This window comes from Triturus cristatus, chromosome 7 (assembly GCF_964204655.1).
Source record: "Triturus cristatus chromosome 7, aTriCri1.1, whole genome shotgun sequence".
In the NCBI taxonomy this organism is placed as follows: Eukaryota; Metazoa; Chordata; class Amphibia; order Caudata; family Salamandridae; genus Triturus; species Triturus cristatus.
The window spans coordinates 1,678,844,693-1,678,865,607 of NC_140590.1; the positions used below are offsets into that span (position 1 = coordinate 1,678,844,693).

A 20,915-nucleotide genomic window follows, 5' to 3' on the forward strand; every position below is an offset into this window, starting at 1 on the left:
GGCAGTATAAGATATAAATGATTAGCAGTACTATAAAGGTAAAAGGATGGTATAGTTCTACCATCTTACTATAATCATGAATACAGTCAAGTATATAAAACACATGATAAAAAGATGCGGACTCCTACGATGCCTCCCTAACTAGATGTACCTAAGTGTACCTAGACTGGGTGTAGGTGTTAAGCCAAGAATCCCTCTAGGATTTAGTCAACCCCATTACCTGAAGTGTGTGTCTGCATGCAGGAACCTCAGCGTCTCTGGTCAGTGTGTCGGCCAGAAAGTCTCAGTCTCCTCTGTCTATCTTAGCAAGATGTGGTGTATATATACCCACAGGTCTCCCCAGGGGTTCTACCTTGCTGTATTACTGTTTCGGCCTAAGGATGACGTCAGGTGGAACTTTATAAATAGATTTTATAAAGGAGATGGTAGTCCTGCTGTGCTTCCAAGAATCCTCATGCACTATATATGAGATTTCGAACTAGGGAAAACCTGCATTCTGAATGCAGTGTAATATCTAGGTAAAAGTTCAGTCCCTGAAAACCGTGACAAGTGTAATGTTGGGAGAGAATATAGGTGAAGGGTATCGAGTTTGCCGAGGCCTGTATTATGGTACCTATATGGAATATAACACCAGCTTCTAATATAATGTATTTTAACTAGTGCGATTGCTGGGAATTTTGGAGCTCACACCACCCCAATCTTACTGACCAAGCTACGCCCCTGCCCTTACCTCGCACCAAGCCTTTTTCATTCCACTTATCGCACTGGCCCAAACTTACATCTAGACCTTGGAAGGACTTAGCCAAGGCTTCTCAGATATAAGGTTTCGAGAATCGACTTGCAGCGTGGACACAGCGAGGTACCATGGAGCTAACCTCCCTAAAGGTCCAAATGCCGTGTTTTCCATGTGCCAATCACAGGCCTCACCCCATGTTGTGCTGCAGCAGGTTTTTTCCATAAAGTGTTGCTTTGTGTATGTGCCATTCCTATAATGGCAGTATATACTAATATATACTCTCAATTTTGAGGATATAACATTAGTCTTATCATTTTTTGTCTGCATGGTATACAATGTTTACTGTATACCATTGATTGGTTTTCTTAGTTGTCAGGACAAATGCAAAATGTTCTGAAACAATTCTACATTTCTCAACTGAACCAACCATTAGTAGTTACTGATCTAGTTCCCCAGGTTCTGTGAGATACTGGGTTACCCCATTAATATTTAATGATTCATATGATGTCAACATTTATAAAAGTGTAGATACACTGCTCTGTTTAAAACACTACAATAGACCAGTTATTATGATTCCTGGAAAATGTTCAGAAGTATTGTCTCGTTTTGCATTTTCGAACGTACCACTGTTAAAAAACACACAGCAGCTATCATCATCCTTAAACCTGCTGCATCATCTACAAAGCCATCATGAACAGCACGCCTGCCTATCTGACTGACAAGCTCACCACACCCAGTGGAGATCAGCATAACCCACAGACAGCCAAGACACTAGCATACTGGAGGAAATAACAAGTCAGCATGTCTTCTCCGTATATGCATTCAGGATTTGGAATGACATTCCTGAGAGCATTAGGACTGCCAGAATTTAGGGAAGTTCAGAAAGAAAAAGGGCAACCCAAGATTCCCTTGTGAGCTTAGGAATAAACGAAGAAAAGGTAAATGGCCGACAAGGTGATCATTTATTATAGGGTATTAAATATTGATCAATGTTTGCAATGTCCCAAAAGGTGGTACATACATTCAATCAAATGAAACAAATCACTAAAGGATATCACTATAATTACATTGGATTAAATCAAAACAGGCATGGGTAATGTAAGTTTGAGATTTTATAATGAAAAAGGCAATCCATAAATAAATATACAAGGAGTGCAAGATGCAAAACAACCCTTAATTCATCATGTCTGTCCAAACTACATTCCAGATTATGTGTTGGCCATATATCAATGTATGACAAGCCCACTCTTGTTTATGGAATCAATCCATTGTACAGAGCAGATGATTTATGGAAGGTTATCCAAGAGTTGATATTTGGAGAAGTGGAACTAAGGTTGATGTTTCGGTCTCTGTTTGCAAGCAATATGTAAGACCATCCGCAGAACTGTTTTTGGTGAGGGTGATTTGTATTGACATCATATAGAAGATCTCAGACTCCAAAGAAGAGCTTGATTAAGGGTAGAGTTGTATATGCAACAATGTGTATTATTCAACCAGTATGTCCACATTTAATAGAAGGATTGATATGCTTAAACTCTGTAGATCAAATCAATAGTGGAGCACCATGGCACAATGTCTTGATGACACCAGCATTACCACAATTTAGGAAAGAGCTGCAGACACACCTATTCAAAGAACACTACATCATTATGCAGTAACAGTACGCTTTCACCCTTAGAAACCAGCTATCCCTCCAACCACATGTTGACTGTGAGGCCATGCACTAAGAGAAGGAATCGAGACGCCTCACAATGATTAGAGATGTATAGGGGGCTGAAAGGGGAACATTGTAATTTTTATATAATCACCTTAGTTTTATGTGATTTGATGAATATGATGCAGTCTATTTAATTAATTTTCCCCTACCCTTTTAACTGTTTTAAATGTAATATTTTATGTATTTTGATTGTAACTTAAGTGTTTGGCCTATGAACTTTTATGCATTGGAAATTAATGCGAAATAAAGTATCAATTGATGATTGATGTTGACTTTCTTTGCATTGGACCCTGTACAGCACTCCGCTGCCTTTCGGCTAGATTTGTGCTATATAAATATAATTTACTTACATACATACATACATACATACACATACCTGCACACATAAAGTAATTAATCGGTACCTGTGGTTTTCAGTGGGCAGCTGGGGCACTCATTTTTTAGGACCAGAACCTATATTTTTTATCATCATTCTTGGAACCACAGCAAAAGACAGAAAGGAAGAATTTAGGAGTGAGCAAGATGGGATAATGGTAACAAAGCAGTGCTGAAAAGGAACACACAACAGCAGCTTTTCTGTCTGTAGTGACCCAGGTGAGCTATAGCATGCAGGAAGAAAGAGGCATGAAGTGGAATCAAACTAGAAAGCCTTCGTATTTGACAACGCCGGCATTTGGCATAACCGGCTGCGGTATCCCCAGAAAACCTATGGCTTCCAGAATTTGTTGTTGTTGATTTTTTTCACAAATTGACAACAGCTATTTGTACTATCATTCTGGCCGAACGGTGGCACTGATGACCTCTGGTGTACATTTGGGTTTCACTGCAGGGGTTGCCCTACTCTAACCTCATATACTTCAGGGGGAGCCACAATCAATCATATGATGCTGTGAAATTTTCCTGTCTCTTTTCCCTAGTTTGATGCCAAAAGGGTAGTAGGACAGAATAAATGTATGAGGGAACACAATATAGTGTATGTTTGTGAGTGGCTGTATGATCTAGAGGCGACTTGAATCCTATCTGGTAGGTGCAAGTCAGTCTAGTTGCATGAATAGCGCATATGCCTTATGTCTATCAAATTAGTAATAAACGATTTGATATTTTCTGTTATTACGCCGTACACCAAGCGAAGGAATTGATATCAAGCATACAGACCTGCCAACCTGAACAAAAATCTCACTGTGTGAAGAGGGAGTGGGGTCGTGGAAGGGGCGGGCCTCATGCTGAGAAGAACCAAAGAGGCCCTTTTGAACCCCACCCTGCCCCCAACCCCCCCCCCCCCACCCCCCAAAAGAAAAGCTTGCTGAGACTGCTGCCAATGTCCTGGGGTGTTTTCACACTCCTTAATGGACATCAGCAACTCAAAGCCTTGGAAAACGAACCTGGAAACCACTATTTACAGTGCTTTTCAGCTCATTTTCACTGCCACCGTGTGACAACAACTTCTCACCTGGTGGCCATGTGATCGGAGCCGATATCGTGTGTCATACAATGGCACAGTGTGAGTTGGCAGGTATGAGTATATATCACTTTGCCGACAGGTGCCACACCATGTGTGGGAAGGGCAGACACCGCACTGCACTCTCCACGCTCAGATCCTTGAGCAGATGAACACTTGTTCACACAGGCACTGTTCTTGCTTCTGGTGATCCTACTGGGGGCCCTCAGAAACAAAAAGCTCAATGGGATACATATGTCGGAACCTACCAAGTCACACAGTGCTACAATGTGTCACACGATATCAGCTCCAATCATAGTGTCACCCAGTGAGTAGTCGATATCACGTGGTGGCAGGGAAAACAAGCTGCATTCCGCTGCAAAGAGTGGATTTCCAGCTCGTCTTCTGGCTCTTTGAACAACTGATCACGATTAAGGTTGCGAAAACACCCCAGGACATCGGCACTAGCCTCAGTAAGCTTTTTCTTTTGGGAGAAGGGAGTTTGTTGGGATTGAGGGGGGGGGGGGCAAAAATGTCTCAGGTACTACTCAGCACGAAGCCCCCCCCCCCCCTCCAAAGCCATAGCCCAACTCACACAGTGATTTTTTTTTTTTAGCTTGCAGGTCTGTTATGTCAATCATTTGTTGGTTATATAGTGACTCTGCAATGTTCTTTCTTGCTTTTCAGTTTTCCGTTCCTGCACGCGCCCCCCGCAGGTGAGAGCTGGAGTTTTGTTCATTATCTCCTTTTTTATTCCTTCCTCTCGCTTTTTCTTTTTCTTCACTCTTCTCTCAGCTGGGCACTCTTTCTGTTGTTCTACTGCCTCCTCTTCCAACTCCTTACCTCCTGTTTCACTCGTTCTTATGCATGCTTTCTGTAGCTCCAAGCTCACTATAGTAATATCTCTCACTCCACCTGTTCTCTGCAGCAGAGATTCAATTGCCCCTTTGAGGGTGTACCCCCGGAATGCCCACTGTGCCTGCCGTGTACTGGGGGATCTGCCGCACTCAGCAGCCAATCACAAAAACCAAATGATTGTTGCAAGACTTGTGCCACAACAGCCAGACATACAACAGCGTCCCAAACACGAGGGACGCTGGAGGAGACAGGAAATGTAGCAATTGGTGAGTCTAACATATTGTTTTGGATATGACGTATGGAGTTGATGTCACGCTTGTTCTTGTTCGACTGATGGACCAGGAGCCGTGTTAATCCCTTATCAGATTGTGGTGCTCCTTGCTGGACATGTTTCTCTGTAAATCACACTAAATGGAAATTTCAGTTTAGACACATAGAACCCATTTGGTCCTATAAGAATGACTGAAAGGGAAGGTTTAAACCTCAAAGGTTTATTTTCAGATGGTAAGTCATACAGAAATCAAAAAATATGGTCAAAATTATCTAATCAATAAATCAGAGTGCACAGCTCAGTTAGAGAACAGAATACATCAAAGAGGTAAAGTTCAGGTCAGCAAACTAAAGAGGGCCTTATTTACAATAAAATGGCGTAGTCCTGCCAGCTATTTTGCTGCCCCGAGCTGCATCATTTTAAAAGCATGTCATATTTACAAAAATATGATGCATCCCTGTGCTTTCCCCTGTGCGGGCGCACAATTGGCTGCCATGCGCCAAAGCAGGCACCCTTGCATCATGGTGCAAAGGTACCTGCATTACGGGCTATGTTCCCTCTAAGGTGCGCGCCTGAGTGGCCGCACAGCTCTTCTTGCTCCACCGCGCATTTCAGTTCCAGGAGCGCGCACAATTCTAATTCAGTAAGGAATGTAAAACACTCTGCTAAAGTCTGTCACATTCTCTCATTTAAGTGTGGGTTGGACCAATTTCTTCCCCCTCCCTAACATGAGGGCAGGGTGTACAGAAGTGCATCGTTAACAGGCATTCTCACTGATTGCTTTGTAATCATCCCCTGCAGAGAACCACTTTGTGTTTAAAACAGTGCTTTTTCACCTTTCTTCTCTGCGAATCAAATGCTCGCCTGGGGCCCATAATGGGACATACGATTTAAAACAATCTTTGCTGTTATGAGGGGTTGGAGAGTAATGGATGTGTGTGTGCTCCTGCTTGGCAGATCTTCCAGTTTTGGGGAGAGAGACAGGCAAGGGCTGATAGCAGTACAATTACACAGGTGTGTGTGTAAGAGCCCTCATCATCACACAGCAGGTAAACTTTACCAAGCAGCCACAGTCTGATTGTCCAGTGAACATGCACCCATTTGGTCTGTCTGTTGCAACCCTGATAGATTACAGCCCCCTGGAGGTCAGTGAAGCTGTGACAGTAAGCCAGAAGCAATGGTTTAACATTTTACAAAGTGCTCTAGTCCATCTCCAACGTTGTTACTGCTTGATGTTCGAATAAGCAACCGGGACCTGCAAGCGCCTGGGTACCCTATCGGGTGATTAGCCGCTCTTTCTAAATCATGGTTGATTGATGATTGATCTATTTGCAAAGTTAAATGCAAACCCTATTCACTTGTTCTATGTGATTGCACTATTTCATTCACACCTTGCAGGAAAAAAAGCATTGGCAGTGTCATTATTCATTCATCCTCTGAATAGCGTTTAAACAAAAGGGCTTTTAAAACTTTATTAGCAGGCAAGCCGGTAATAGCAAGGGCAACCGCAGTACAAGCTGTTCTAACACATCACAAGCAGACTGAAATAATGGGGATTTGAGTGACAGTGTGCGTGAGTAACAATGTGTATGTGTGAGAATGTGTACATTGGAGAGAGTGATTAGGTGCGGTATGCATTCACTTGTCCTACTGATCCCAGCATCCTGGAGGTAATTGCTGACATATTTGTAGGGGTGAGCAAAATTCACAAAATTTGCATTTGAGTAATTATTTGAAATTTCAACAAAATTACATGTCATGACATGAAATATAATTCTGCCCTTATGTGTTATATTTTTTGTGTACTTGAGAATGCATTTCTCACAACAAAATCACTAGGAAGAACAGGCGTGCGCATTCTGTTGTTCGCGTGTTTGTGGTAAACCTTTACCGCGAATGCCATGTAAATACGTGAAATGGAGTAGTGGTGTAATTTGGAGAATTTCACCTAGCAAGCGTAATGCAAAAATCCAGAAGGTATGAAAATTATACGGGGTAATTTAAATTTCCACTAGGCCTGCATATAGGGTGGATTAATAGCAAATTCAGCTCCTGGAGAGGGTCAGGCTTCCATGGCTCACCATGAAAGTGCAGGGCTACATCTTGAGTGCCCTTTCAGAGCACATGGCTCTTTTTTGAAAATTATGTGAAAATTATTATCTTAAATGCACTATTTGAGCTCATTTTTTGAAGAATTTTGTGTGAGAGGACCCCAAAACTCCCCTAGAAGAAGCTTAGCTCGCCCACTTCACCTGTTTACTGGAATTCTAGCCACATATTATCCCCCACCATTTTTAAAGATCTCCAGTCACTACAGGTGAGTAGAAGTAGCAGGGAGCAGAAGGGGGCAGTATAAGTGGAGAGAGGACAGTAGGAGAAATGTTCTACTGAAATTGACTGCATTGTCCAGTCTTAAAATAGATATTGTTTTCATCTGTAAGCCCACTACACTCACACCTAACCTGCAATTCTTTCTCATTTATTTTAAGAACTGTTTCATGTCACCCGTCCCACCATTAATATTGTCACCCTGGTTCCTTAACAGGAAATAATAGCCATTGAAATCACCCAATACAGTGTTACTCAATTTACTGACCTCAGTAGAATAGAAGGCTGGGATGCTGGTCACAAAATATGTCAGCAACAAAAGTCCCCAAGTCTCTTTGCCATCGGTCTAGATTCCTTCCCAAAGGAGCAGTTCCTCACAATTAACAAGCCTTGTCCCTGCAGTGTGGATACGTATTCAATGCCCTATATATTTGTCAGCCTTATTGTGGGCTGCTGCTTTAGTGAATAGGGATAGCAAGCTAGGACTCATGTCTAGGCCTGGGCGAAATTTAAATTACAATGGTGTAATTGTAGTTTTAGGAATTTCGTGTTACACTTGTTATGCAAAATTCCTGAAATTATTACATTACGCCACTTTACGTAATTCGCTGCAAACATTTATCACAAATGCACGGGAGCAACAGAACGTGAGTGCCTGTTTACAATGCTTTTATTAAGTGCATCCTCAAGGCAAACATATATATATACACTAATAAACCCTAAACATAGAGTTGCATAGTGTTCTATCCATAAGAGGTTGCTGGACATTTTGGGATTAATTAGAGGTATCAGTAGCATCTATTACCATTCGCTTGCCCTATGGTGTCCCTAGCACCATCCTTCCTGTTCCTGGTTTCAGGCCTCATGAAGACTGTAGCAGAAACAAGAAGTAGGTGAGGCCTGCTAGCTTCCTGTAGTTTCCATTCCTTACTTCCTGTAGTTTCAATTCCTTACTTACTTACTTTCTGTAGTTTCCATTCCTTACTTCCTATAGTTTCCATTCCTTGCCTCCCAACTTATAATCAAGGGGGCTATTGTGGTGCTGCGGGTAGAACAACAGGTCTAACCTCCATTTTCATTGGTTGGTCGAAGGTCATGTGACGTCACTTCCACTACGGTTGCCATTTTGGTGAATAAAAGTTCCTGCAGCACTTTCACTACTTTCACTATGAAAGCATTTAAACTTTGATTCTTCTACGGGGTAAATTATAGCAACATGAGACTAGATGTAGGAAACCAGGTTGTTACAGATATTAAGTTCGACCTCTTCATCAAAAAGTGCCAGGGTCTCAAACTCCAGCAAAAAGCCCCATTTGTTCTTCTGGGGAGAAACTTACAGAGCAGACCTAACGCCACCACTTCCACTGTTTCTTTTGTCATGATAATCTAAAATCTACTCCAAACCTGGCTGGATCGCTACCTCATGTAGAACGGACTAGCAATACTTATTGCTCCTCTGTCCAAATTGGGTAATGAGTTAATCCATGTATCAACCCCAGTCCCTTTTCACACCTGTCAACTCACCCTCATTTGTTAGGTGTCGCCCTCTTTTCACTCGGATTCACCCTCCTGGCAAACAAAACGCCTCCTTAGACTTCGCTGGGTTCTGCCTCTTTTCAAACCTATATTACCCTACAAAACCTGTTCCTATTCACATAAATAGGGTCATCCTCTTAAACTTCTGACTTTACAAACAAAGCAACACCAACGACAGACCAAGGTTAAGCACTTCAATTCCTATTTATTTTTTAAAAATAATAGATTTCTAAATTTGGTGCAACAACTTCCAACATCCGTCGAAGTTAGATGTTCAAAGGATCCAAGAAATTTCTCACAAAGGAAGGTGCACTCAAAGCTAAGTCCCAATCAGCACATATATTCCAGAACAATTTTTTTTCTTCTTTTATTTTAGAAACAGCAAACAGCCAACGCGTTTCGTTCCCTTTGCCACAGGAACTTCTTCAGGGCTGTAATCAACATGTATAAAGACAACATATATAAATACAACATATAAAAAAGAAAGAAACAAGACTAACCTCACAATATATATATATATATGCATACACTGAAAAGCACAAAAACGTGTATATTTGATCCAAGACACCACATAACTAGCATATATGAACAGATAACAAAACAAGTGGCTTGTATCACATATTAACATCTAGGTGGGAACATTTAACACATAAAAATTAAGTCATTAAATATATATTGATAACAAAAAAAGAAAAGTCAAGAAAAAAGGAAAAGTAAAGAAAGGAATAGAGAATCGAATTCATAAGAAATATATATAACTGCCAAATCCAAAAAAGAGTACAGAACATGTCCAGAAAATCTCACCTATCAATCAAATACGATTGCTAAATAATCTCACTATAATACATGCACAACTCAAAGCATTTCAGTTACATATGCTATAATATTAACATATAAAAGGTCTTATTTTTCAAGGACAAGAGGGGCATTTATACAACAAGCACTATATAGATCTACCAAAAATGCTCCCCTTTTTAGGAGTTAAAAAATGGATATAAATCCTTCAATAAGACATAACTGAGGCAGAATAATCAAAATTCAGTTTGGCGCATGGAGTATAAAGATTAACGTCTGCAACACAAAACACAGATCAAACACAACTACAGATAAGGATTTTTTGCGACAAAAAAGCAAACTCCCTAAAATATGCATCTAGCTATCAATGGACTCACCTTCAATGTTGAAGGTGTGGTTAAGGCCATTCGGGGGAAACAAGTATTGTCAATCAGAATGTGGTCCCTCAGAAAGGCAACAGCCCATATAAAGATTTAAAATCTAAACAAAGAAAGAGACAGATATAACAAATCACCCTATATTAGATACCAGAGCAATATACTACGACAAAATAAAAAAACACGCAGTACTAAGACCCAATTATAGAAGATGTTACTATGCACTAACTCTCCCAAATCCAACAACAGAAAACTGAACGGTTTAAACCACCTAACGCATTTATGGACAATTAATAAAGGAAAAAAATAAACATAAACTTAATCATACAAAGACCCACGTGACTATCTCATAAATTATCGCACCTCTAAAAAAAATTATTATGCTGGCTTGTGATTTGTGAGGGGTTTTCTTCGGAACGTTTTCAAAATCGATAAGAGGTGCGATCATTTATGAGATAGTCACGTGGGTCTTTGTATGATTAAGTTTATGTTTATTTTTTTCCTTTATTAATTGTCCATAAATCCGTTGGTTTTTGCTTTGTTCGTCATAAGTTGGCAGGGTATGCTCAGACGTGAGTCCCTTGCTCACTTTGCCACTGGATTCAAGCAAGCCTGGCTGAAGACGGCTCAAATGCCAGAAACCGGTCCTAGGAAGCTTGTTTCCGGTCCAGGAAAGACATGGCTTGGCAGTTCGGGCTGGACTGTTCCCATGAGGCACATGGTCAGACTGATTTGCATATGGCCACGTCTGAACTGGGGTGGCAGAGTGGGCTAAAGAACGGTGATGGATTAAACCCAGATCAGTTGACTGGGGGTGAGTGCTTGCAATGTTCAACACTCCGTCCATCATTTCCTTTGGTTTTTGCCTTTCTGAGGAACTACATTCTGATTGACAATACTTGTTTCCCCCGAGGGGCCTTAACCACACCTTCAATATTGAAGGTGAGTCCATTGATAGCTAGATGCATATTTTAGGGAGTTTGCTTTTTTGTCGCAAAAAATCCTTATCTGTGGTTGTGTTTGATTTTTGTTTTGTGTTGCAGACGTTAATCTTTATACTCCATGCGCCAAACTGAATTTTGATTATTCTGCCTCAGTTATGTCTTATTGAAGGATTTATATCCATCTATTTACTAATAAGGTGAGCATTTTTGGTAGATCTATATAGTGCTTGTTGTATAAATGCCCCTCTTGTCCTTGAAAAATAAGACCTTTTATATGTTAATATTATAGCGTATGTAACTGAAATGCTTTGAGTTGTGCACGTATTATAGTCAGATTATTTGGCAATCTTATTTGATTGATAGGTGAGATTTTCTGGACATGTTCTGTACTCTTTTTTGGATTTGGCAGTTATATATATTTCTTATGAATTCGATTCTCTATTCCTTTCTTTGCTTTTCCTTTTTCTTGACTTTTCTTTTTTTGTTCTCAATATATATTTAATGACTTAATTTTTATGTGTTAAATGTTCCCACCTACATGTTAATATCTGATACAAGCCACTTGTTTTGTTATCTGTTCATATATGCTAGTTATGTGGTGTCTTGGATCGAATATACACATTTTTGTGCTTTTCAGTGTATGCATATATATATATATATTGTGAGGTTAGTCTTGTTTCTTTCTTTTTTATATGTTGTATTTATATATGTTGTCTTTATACATGTTGTCTTGTAATTGATTACAGCCCTGAAGAAGTTCCTGTGGCAAAGGGAACGAAACGCGTTTGGCTGTTTGCTGTTTCTAAAATAAAAGAAGAAAAAAAATTGTTCTGGAATATATGTGCTGATTGGGACTTAGCTTTGAGTGGACCTTCCTTTGTGTGAAAACGTCTGACTGTACCCTGGGTTTAGTACGCTCTGTCAATTAATTCCAGGGATAGACAATAGTGGACATATTATCCAAAGCCACGAGGGCAGTAGTAATCCATAAAGTAATATTGCCTTCCATGAATTGTAATTTGCCTCCCTTTCATCATGCGAACAGAACGGGCGTGTTTTTTAAGCGGTGACTATGGACCAGGGGTCTCCACCCTTTTCTGACACAAGAGCCACTTATGTTAAGTGTAAATCCTCCCGAATTACTAATGTTATTAGCGTTGTAATAGTGACCGTAGAAGATCCGTTTACATTAGTAGCCACAACATGCAAGGTTGTCAGCAGTGATCACCTTAATGCCCTATGCAGGGCTTTTAACAGTATGTAAAACGGCTTTCTCAGTTTGGAATGCCTCTGCATGAGTAATAGAAAAAGAGCCATAGCCACAAAGTTCCAGGCATCAAGGTAACAATATGAGCAGTATGTCTCCCTGACCCCACATGTTTTTCACTCATATCAGCTTTTAAATATACTTTACAAAATCAACTATTTTTCTCTGAGCATCGGCTTCTGAACAAATAGATGCTTTTCAATTCTGGTATACATTTATTAATTAAATCAAGCAAAACCTTCTAATGTAATAGGCTGACCTGCACAGAGGAGAACTACTCGTTGGAGAAGCCTGCTATTGACAGTTACTCCTTAATCTAAATGTATGCACCACCAAATGTATATATGAAGTCAATGGCACAGCGATCCACTCCTGCCTTTGCTTCTGAAGATTTTTGCACTCTAAGGGGCAGATTTACAAGAAAGTGACGTATCTGTACAGATGCATCACTTTCCCTGCGCCACGCTTAGAAACCCTTGCGCCACCATAGATGTGCCGTATTTACCGTACGGCTCACTATGGTGCAAGGATTGACAGATGCGTCAGAAATTCTGACGCGTCTGTTGGCGGAAAAGGCACGCATGGCTGGAGTCATGTCACAAGCACGACGCAACTCCAGCAATGCGTGTTGAGGCCTATTTCCACTACACTGCATCACTACTTACGTATGCCTGCTTCAAGCAGGCGTAAGGTTTTGACACAGTGGCGTCCTAAAAGTGGCGCAGTGAAATCTTGTAGATTTCACTGAGTCACTTTTTGGAGGCCTTCCTGTGTGGGAACTCCCACCCTGCATACATTATACCTGACGCAAGTATAATTTGACGCACAGCTTTACAACGTGACGCATTGTTTGTGCCGCTGTTGCGTCAAAAAAGTGACGCAACTGCAGCGCAAAAGTCACGCAAGTGGCTTGTAAATCTGCCCCTAACTTTTTAAAACTTTAGTCTAACGGTTTCATTGGTGAGAATAATGGATAGCGTGGCCAAACGTAATGGAACTGTTAAATAAAAATCGTGGACTTTGGCATATTATCATTCATGAGATGGAGAAGTTCGGTAACACATCCTTTTCTTCTATCTAGACGTCTAAGGTTCAGAAGGAAATGCTAAGCAAACATTCTCTGCTATCCTGGCTGTTTCCGATTCTCAGCTTTTGTGTGTTACTGCCACCCAGCGGTGAGAACAGGGACTGATTCTTGAGCTGTCTGAATACAGATCTTTATTTTCTGCTTCTAGTTCCCGGACCGGTGTGAATGGAATCCTGCTTCTCCTGTATTCATTTTATTTCTTATCTGGGGTCTTGCCTTGCTTCTTATGTCTTCTAGATCTATTCTTTTGACTCTTCACCTGAATCGGTCAGTTCGGGGAGCTTAGACTATGGCCAATGTGGGTCATGACCGGCTCGGCTCTTTGCTGTAGGTGACCTATGTTGTGACGTGTGTAGCAATTTGCGTTTTGATAGTGTTTGTATATATTACAATTATATATTACAGGCCATAATACATACTGAAAGGTTTGCGTTTGTGTATTTTGTTCACTTAGAGCGGAGCCTTAGAATGAGTCCTTAAAATGAAACCAAATTTCTTACCTTTACACGAAACAAGTAGATTAAAGTTTCATTTTGTGCGTGGACACATTGCCAAGTGTTCTTTGTGCCACTTGAGCCGAAGAGTAATTTCTCACTTCTTTGCAGCTGCACTTTACCAGGAGCTACGAGATAAACCTTTTCCCGCCGACTGACTTTGCTAAGGCTCTGGTTGCCAAACTATTGGAGTCCTGAAAATAAACTAATGCTGCGGAAAGCGTTGCGTTAGGCTATATTTTGCATAAGGCTTGGCCTCTCCCTAATGAGAGAGGAACAGAGATAGCTGCCTCTCCGCCAGCAGCATGTCCCAAGGGCCCTCTTTTCCACAGCAGATACGCAGCAATATTTCATGGCCTAGCAACAGGCAGCATAATAGCCTGCCACAAGGTAAGTAAGCCGCTCTGGAATAAATAATAACGACTGTGTGGTGAGTAATCTGTTACTATGGTGATAATCCTAATTTACATCAATTATACTTTAAAACCTGGAAGAACCTCCCCCTGCATATCAGAGCAGCTCGCACTGTCGTTTTCAACTATGCCTGGGCCAGGCTCTGGCACGTCTATTTCTTCAGACGCCAGTATATCCTCCCAGGTGATATGTGCACCATACAACTACACGTAACCTAACAAGACATAACATGCTTGATTAGCACATAATTAACACTAAGTGGTGGATTCTTATGTAGTTTGGAAGGGCTCCGATTCGGATTCAGGTTTGCTCAGGTTCGATTCGGAACCCTTGTTTCCGACTAAATCGTACACACTTCCCAATGACCGAGTACAATGCCTGGAAACCGGTAGTGCTGTCCGAATTGGTTCCGAAAGGCATTCGGACAGGTTGCGTCTTTCGGAGCCGAATCGTACAGCTCTATGGACACGGTTTCCGAGCAAGAGACTACGATGACTAATACGGACAGCCGTTCCGATTCAGTTTCTCCGGAATGAATCGGCTGCCGGAATCTGTCTTTGGGGGCCTATAGCAGTCCCCCCTTCACCCGGGGCCTTCTGACTCGGGCCTGTGGGAGTCCCCAATGGACTCCCCTTTCCAACCATGCATAGTGTGGCCGGCACCATGGGGTTTTCTCCAACCACCCCTTTTGTCAATGGGAGCCTGTGTTCTCGTTCGGAACATAGGCTCCCCTTGAAGTCAATGGGAGTCTTACCAAATCGTATATGTAAGCATCCCGATCCATCCAAATCGCTCAGTTGGACTCCCCCAATCTGAGTCGTTCGGAAAGCATTCCAGAACCGATTCGGTAGGAATGCTTTTCAAACAAGATCGGAACCGGGCTCAAAGTCTAATTAAACATCTAAGCACATGTTGCAATGATTCTGGGGGGTTTGGGTAAGGTTCTCTTATCAATACCATTTAATAGTAAGAGCTTCTCTGACAGGTCTGTTGGATTCTAAACAGCTCCACACTCCTAATCCAGAGGAGGGATTGGGAAATATCTGTCCTTTTTCCTTATATTTGCAGAAGCAAGAATGGCCAATCCAATTCAGTTGCACCCATTTTTATCAACCATAGGCCCAGGGAAAGCTGAGTTGGTGCAACTGGATTTGAACGTATGACATTTAGGTTACCCATACATTTTCTCATTAGTAAAAATGGGCTAATGATGTCCAGGTAGGATATCTGAATCAGGCACTCTCTGCAAAACTATGTTCATCCACCAGTCCTCAACAGCCTTTGTTTCATGGAGTGGAATTTTGCAGCGACGGGGATTCATTCATGATGGGGAATCAGCATGGAAGTGGGAATTACCATGGAATTGAATCATGCCACATCCAAGTGATTTCATTTATTGATCATGAAAGAGTCAGAGTAGCTCTTGTAAGGATTCAAACATGTGACCTACGGTGTACACTCATATCTCAGCAAGGTAAACCACAAAAGTATTTTACTTGAACTTGAACATGGATTTGAACATGTAACCTCCTGCTTATGTGAAACTCTAGGCAACAGATGTTGCCTTACTTCCTCCTGTCCACAGGGACTGGAACCTATCACCTACAAGTAAAGTAGATCTTGCAGAAGACACTTTAACATTCTGAGCTACCTTACTGTGATGGGGATGCCCACCCTGCAGAATAAATGAATGTCTTTTCAAAGGGCAAATTAGTCCCCTGAGCTTTGTATCTGGCACTTAAAACCTGTCAAAAGTAGTTTCTATAAAAATCTCTGCAGAAGGCTCATGAAACTCATTTCCTTACAAGTGAAACCTGCAGATTAAACACACATATTTTCAGTGCAGTTGAATTCATCTGATTGGCTATTGTGAGAAATTGGATTGTTGGTTACTGGGGGATGAGCCTTGGTCAAGCACAATCCTTGTCAGGGTGAGGCACAAGCCAACCCCAAATCAACCTGTGCGCAACCTCCAGGGCAGTCAGACTTAGCTTAGAAGCAATGTCTGAAGTATTTGTGCAACACTTCAAACAGTAACAAAATGAAAACACCACACAAAAACGATCCAACACCAAGTTTGAAAAAGTAGTGTAAAATGTAATAAATAAAACAAGAACAAAACAACAAAAGTCCAATCAGAAGGACCGGGATATTCAAGTTTAAAGATTTTAGTAAAAATAGCACCAAAAAGAACAAAGCACCAACTGTGGATATCTGGTTGCGTCAAATTGGGACAAAGTCATAAGTTCAGGCTGACGGCAATGAAGCGTGGGCCTGTGACAGGTACCCGATTATGCTGTAAAAGTATTTTAAATCCTAGTTTGCAGAGCGTTGTGAGGATCTACGTCGAATAAGTGTCACGCAGCCGAAGCAATGTGTCTCTTCAGAGATGCAGCAAGGCTGCGATGCGAGGGCCTGCGTCATCTTCGAGGATCCCGTTGATGGGGCTTGCGACATAAGGTTCAGCATCTAAGATGCGATGTGCAGTCAGGGTGATGCGTCAGTTCCGAAGAGCTGCTCTGTGTTGCTCTGCACAGCAAGGAGATGTGTTGTGTCTGCTGGTTCCACACAGGCTGGCAGAGCACCTTGAGCTCACTTCCAAGAATCCAGGACTCGGGTAGCACCACTTCGCAGGATAGACACATAGATGGCAGAATCCAGGTTCAGATGCAAGGTTGTTGGAAGCCTGTTGTGTCTTTGAGGCTCCAGATCAGGATTCTAGCCAACTCGCCCTTGGAATCACACTGGGTTCTGGGTTCGAGAGATGCAGGTCCAGTCCTCTCCCAGGCAAGAGGGCAGCAGGCAACAGCCATGTCCAGTAGGGTAGAAGTTCCTTCACAACAGCAGTCCGGCAAAGTGGCAGTCTTTTCAGCAGCACAGGAGGCCTTCTTTCTGGCAGAGTATCCACAGGTCCATAAGTGTACTGAAGTGGTGGTGTCTGAGGTCCAGTATTTACAGCCAGTTGTGCCTTTGAAGTGGGGAGAAGTTTTTAGAGGCATGCCTTTCAAGTGCACAGGTGCCCTGCCTTCCTGGCCCTGGCTCTAGACTAACTACAGGGGATGGGCAGCCATTTGTGTGGAGACAGGACACAGCCTATTCAAGCAAGTGTAAGTGGGGCTAAGTCCAGCTTCTCCCACCCAACCTGACAGTGGTGGCCCATCCAATCACACCTAAGACCCCCATTGTGAGTTGCTATCTAGGAAGACTACACACAGCCCAACTGCCAACTACACCCAGTCAAGTGACCCAGAGACAGGCTGCAGGCACCAAATGGCTAGAGCAATCAAATGCCAACTTTCTAAAAGTGTCATTTTCAGAATTCTAATTCAAAATCCGACTTCACCATAAGTTAGGATTTTTCATTATGATTCCACCGACACCAAATGTGAACTATTTACCTGTTTCCATTTGGAAATTACACTTATAAAATCTAATAAGGTAACTGTAAGATAAGCACCCCAAGAAACATAGGTTGAAGTCCAAAGGTGGAGCCATGTATCCAGGAGACGGGATACCACAGTACATCCAATGTTATTTTAAGGGAAGGATAGGCCTTACAGTAGTGAAAATGAATGTAAGAGTTTTCCACTACCAGGACATGTAAAACAGAAAATTACATGTTGTACTTTTTAAATACATTGCACCCTGCCTTCAGGGTTGTCCAGTGACTTGTACATATTAAAAAAGAAGGTTTGGGCCTGGCCAAAGGTTTATTTTGCAAGGTTGAACTAGAAGTTTAAAATTGCATACACACACAGGCTGAAATAGCAGACCTGAGACATGTTTAAAGGCTACTTACGTGGGTAACACAATTAGTGCTGCAGACCCACTGGTGACATTTAATTTCCAGACCCTGGGAACAGGTACTGCCACTCTACTAGGGACTTAAAAGTAAATTATATTTGCTGATTGGGTATAACAGCCGAGTGCCCTAATTCTTTTCGATTTGTCAGCAGCATTCGACACAGTCAGCCATTCCATCTTGCTGAACCGTCTATCGAATATGGGTATAAAGGGGCAAGCATTTAAATGGCTAAACTCCTTTTTAACTGACCGCACTCAGAGAGTGCAAATGGGAGATCAGCTGTCGAACGTCAGCTCAGTGACCTGTGGTGTTCCCCAGGGCTCTGCATTGTCCCCCCTCCTCTTTAACATTTATTTGCAGCCCTTGGTGGAAGAGCTAACACGAAGAGACTGCCAAGTCTTCAACTATGCGGACGATACCCAACTTTTGGTCCAACTTGATAATACCAGCCAGGCCCAAGAATCAGTAAAGAACTTACTTAGATTCACTGTCAATTGGATGGCAAGTAACTTTCTGAAGGTCAACCCAGATAAAACCGAGGTGCTCACTATTGTAACCCAAAATAGCCCCTGGTGTGATCTTTTCTGGCCCCCTGAACTGGGTGTGGTACCAAGCCCAGGGACAGTAGTAAAGAGCCTGGGACTGAAAATTGATTCGGATTTGTCCATGTCCTCCCAGGTCTCTGCGGTAGTAGGCACATGCACAGGTCTACTTAGGCAACTACGGAAACTTGTGCCCCTTCTTTCTGTTTCGGCACTACAATCTATCGTGTCCGCCACAGTCATTTCCCGATTGGACTATGGCAATGCCCTTTATTTGGGCCTCCCTCGGAAGCTCCTCAGGAAATTGCAAGTCGTTTAAAATGATGCAGCCAGGCTAATTTTTTCACTCCCGAGGAGAACACGAGCCACCCTTCTATTACATAAATTGCACTGGCTGCCTATTGAACATCATGTGCAATTTAAGTGCCTTTGTATAGCCCATAAGCCAATTTATGGGGATGCTCCAAAATACATCAAAGACCGACTGGTAAAGTATGTCCCCGTCAGAGCCTTGCGCTCCTCCAAGGCCTACAAGCTAACCTCCTCTAGGTATAAACTTAAAACTAAAGGAGGTAGAACATTCTCGGTCCTCCTTCCTCAAATTTGGAATGATCTACCAGAAACCCTGCGAGGGGAACCGGTTCTGCTATCCTTCAGAAAGCTTCTGAAGACTCACCTGTTCAAAAAGACATTGCCTTTAGTTTAATTGTCAGCTTCGCTGCTTGTGGACTTTCCCATGCGGGCAATCTGTTCTTTTCTTTTAAAGCGCTTAGAGACCAGTGGTGATTTGCGCTATATAAAATAAAAGTAACATAACATAACATATAAGACAATCTAACATGTTTGAAGGAACGAGCACAAGCACCTTAGCACTGGTTAGCAGTGGTAAAGTGTGCAGAGTCCTAAAAACCATCAAAAAAGGGTTCAGAAAAAAGGATGGGGAGGGAAAAATGTTTGCAGATGACCCTGCAGAAAGGGCCAAATCCAACAGCTATTTACATTTTATTAGAAATTCCAGTATGCAGATTACACTCATGTCCCTGCAAAAGATGCATTATCCTTCCAAGCTGTCTTTCTGATATTGGGCCTCTGGCCTGCAGGTTACTATGGTCGAAGCTGAACCCAGGGAGATATCCTATTCTGACTCGTGCTGTTGTCTACAAGCTAGAAAGTTTGTTGAAGCATGTGTAGTGACCTTTCAGGTACTCAGTACTGGGATATCAGTGCGTGGTGCATGTCAGTGCAGCAGTGCAGCATGAGAGTCATCTTATTGTCTAAATGCCGGGATACCAATGCAAGGCGGATCGTTTCATCATCTCAGTACTGGCATGTGAGTACATGGTGCAAGTCAAAATAGAGGTCTTTGTGTGAACTCATTGTCTGTCTCATTGATGGAATGGCTGACCATCTTCTAAATGAGAATATGATGGCATTATGAGAGTTCTGCAAATGACTAAATGGTGGATTATCAATCATTGCATGGTGGAAATCAATAATAAGGGCCATTTTCTATATGCTCCCAGGCCAGGATAACGGGTACACTGAACATCTGCTAAACCCGTTTATCCAAGCAGATGGCACACATTCCTTACTTTCTCCGGGAGACTGTGGGTCAGATATTATGGCTCTTCACTATTTACATCCCCATGTTCTCTCGCTTGGCTTAGATCAAGCTCCTAGCACCTGCCATCCTTGTTTCTAAGCACGCCATCAACTTGTGTCTTCCCTGGTGACATTTCTCTGCCGCCTTCCTCTTTACCTTGTTGCCGTGCCAGGTCTAGACAGTTGTTTCAACGAGCCAACTCACCATGCCAGTCCCAGATGACTACTCCCATGGGAAACCTATTGTACCAGCCCCAAGTGGATGCTCTGTTGGCCATGGGGCCTTCGCTTTGCTAACCTAACAGAAGGAGGTGCTTAGCATAATATTGGCATGTACAGTGTGCCCACTTAGCACTACAGGTGTCCTGCTTGGATGTACTTGGGGAGCAGAGCGGAAGGAAGCAGTAGGGAGGGGGGAGGTCCAGGGGCAGCAGGAGCTGTCCTTGCATGTGCATGGGGAGAGGGACATGGTGTCTATGACAGGAATATCTTTAAACAAGTCAATCCGCTACCAAGTACAGACAGAGGCAAACGTTCACATAGCAATGGTACTTCAGTGTCACTTACAGCAGCCAGCTGTGCTGTTCGGCATACCTTGACATACTCTTAATACCTTTACAATATGTCTGATCGCAATGTCCCTGTACCTTCCAAATGTTTATATGCTCACAATATGGTGTTGCAGCACACACCCCTTTCAACCT

The 20,915-nt window shown here is 42.3% G+C and overlaps 1 protein-coding gene across 3 annotated transcripts in view; it reads left to right on the forward strand.

Annotated features, from left to right (window-relative positions):
- The window catches only part of LOC146812686 (uncharacterized), a 213,228-nt gene that overhangs the window by 188,860 nt on the left and 3,453 nt on the right, over positions 1-20,915 (forward strand). For 2 of the 3 annotated variants that reach the window (XM_085619794.1, XM_085619796.1), the window contains 2 exons: positions 4,579-4,607; positions 4,820-5,015. In XM_085619794.1, the coding sequence (XP_085475920.1) occupies positions 4,579-4,607; positions 4,820-5,015 (225 nt within the window). The remainder of the gene's footprint in view (positions 1-4,578; positions 4,608-4,819; positions 5,016-20,915) is intronic. The other variant, XM_085619795.1, reaches the window with a different exon arrangement.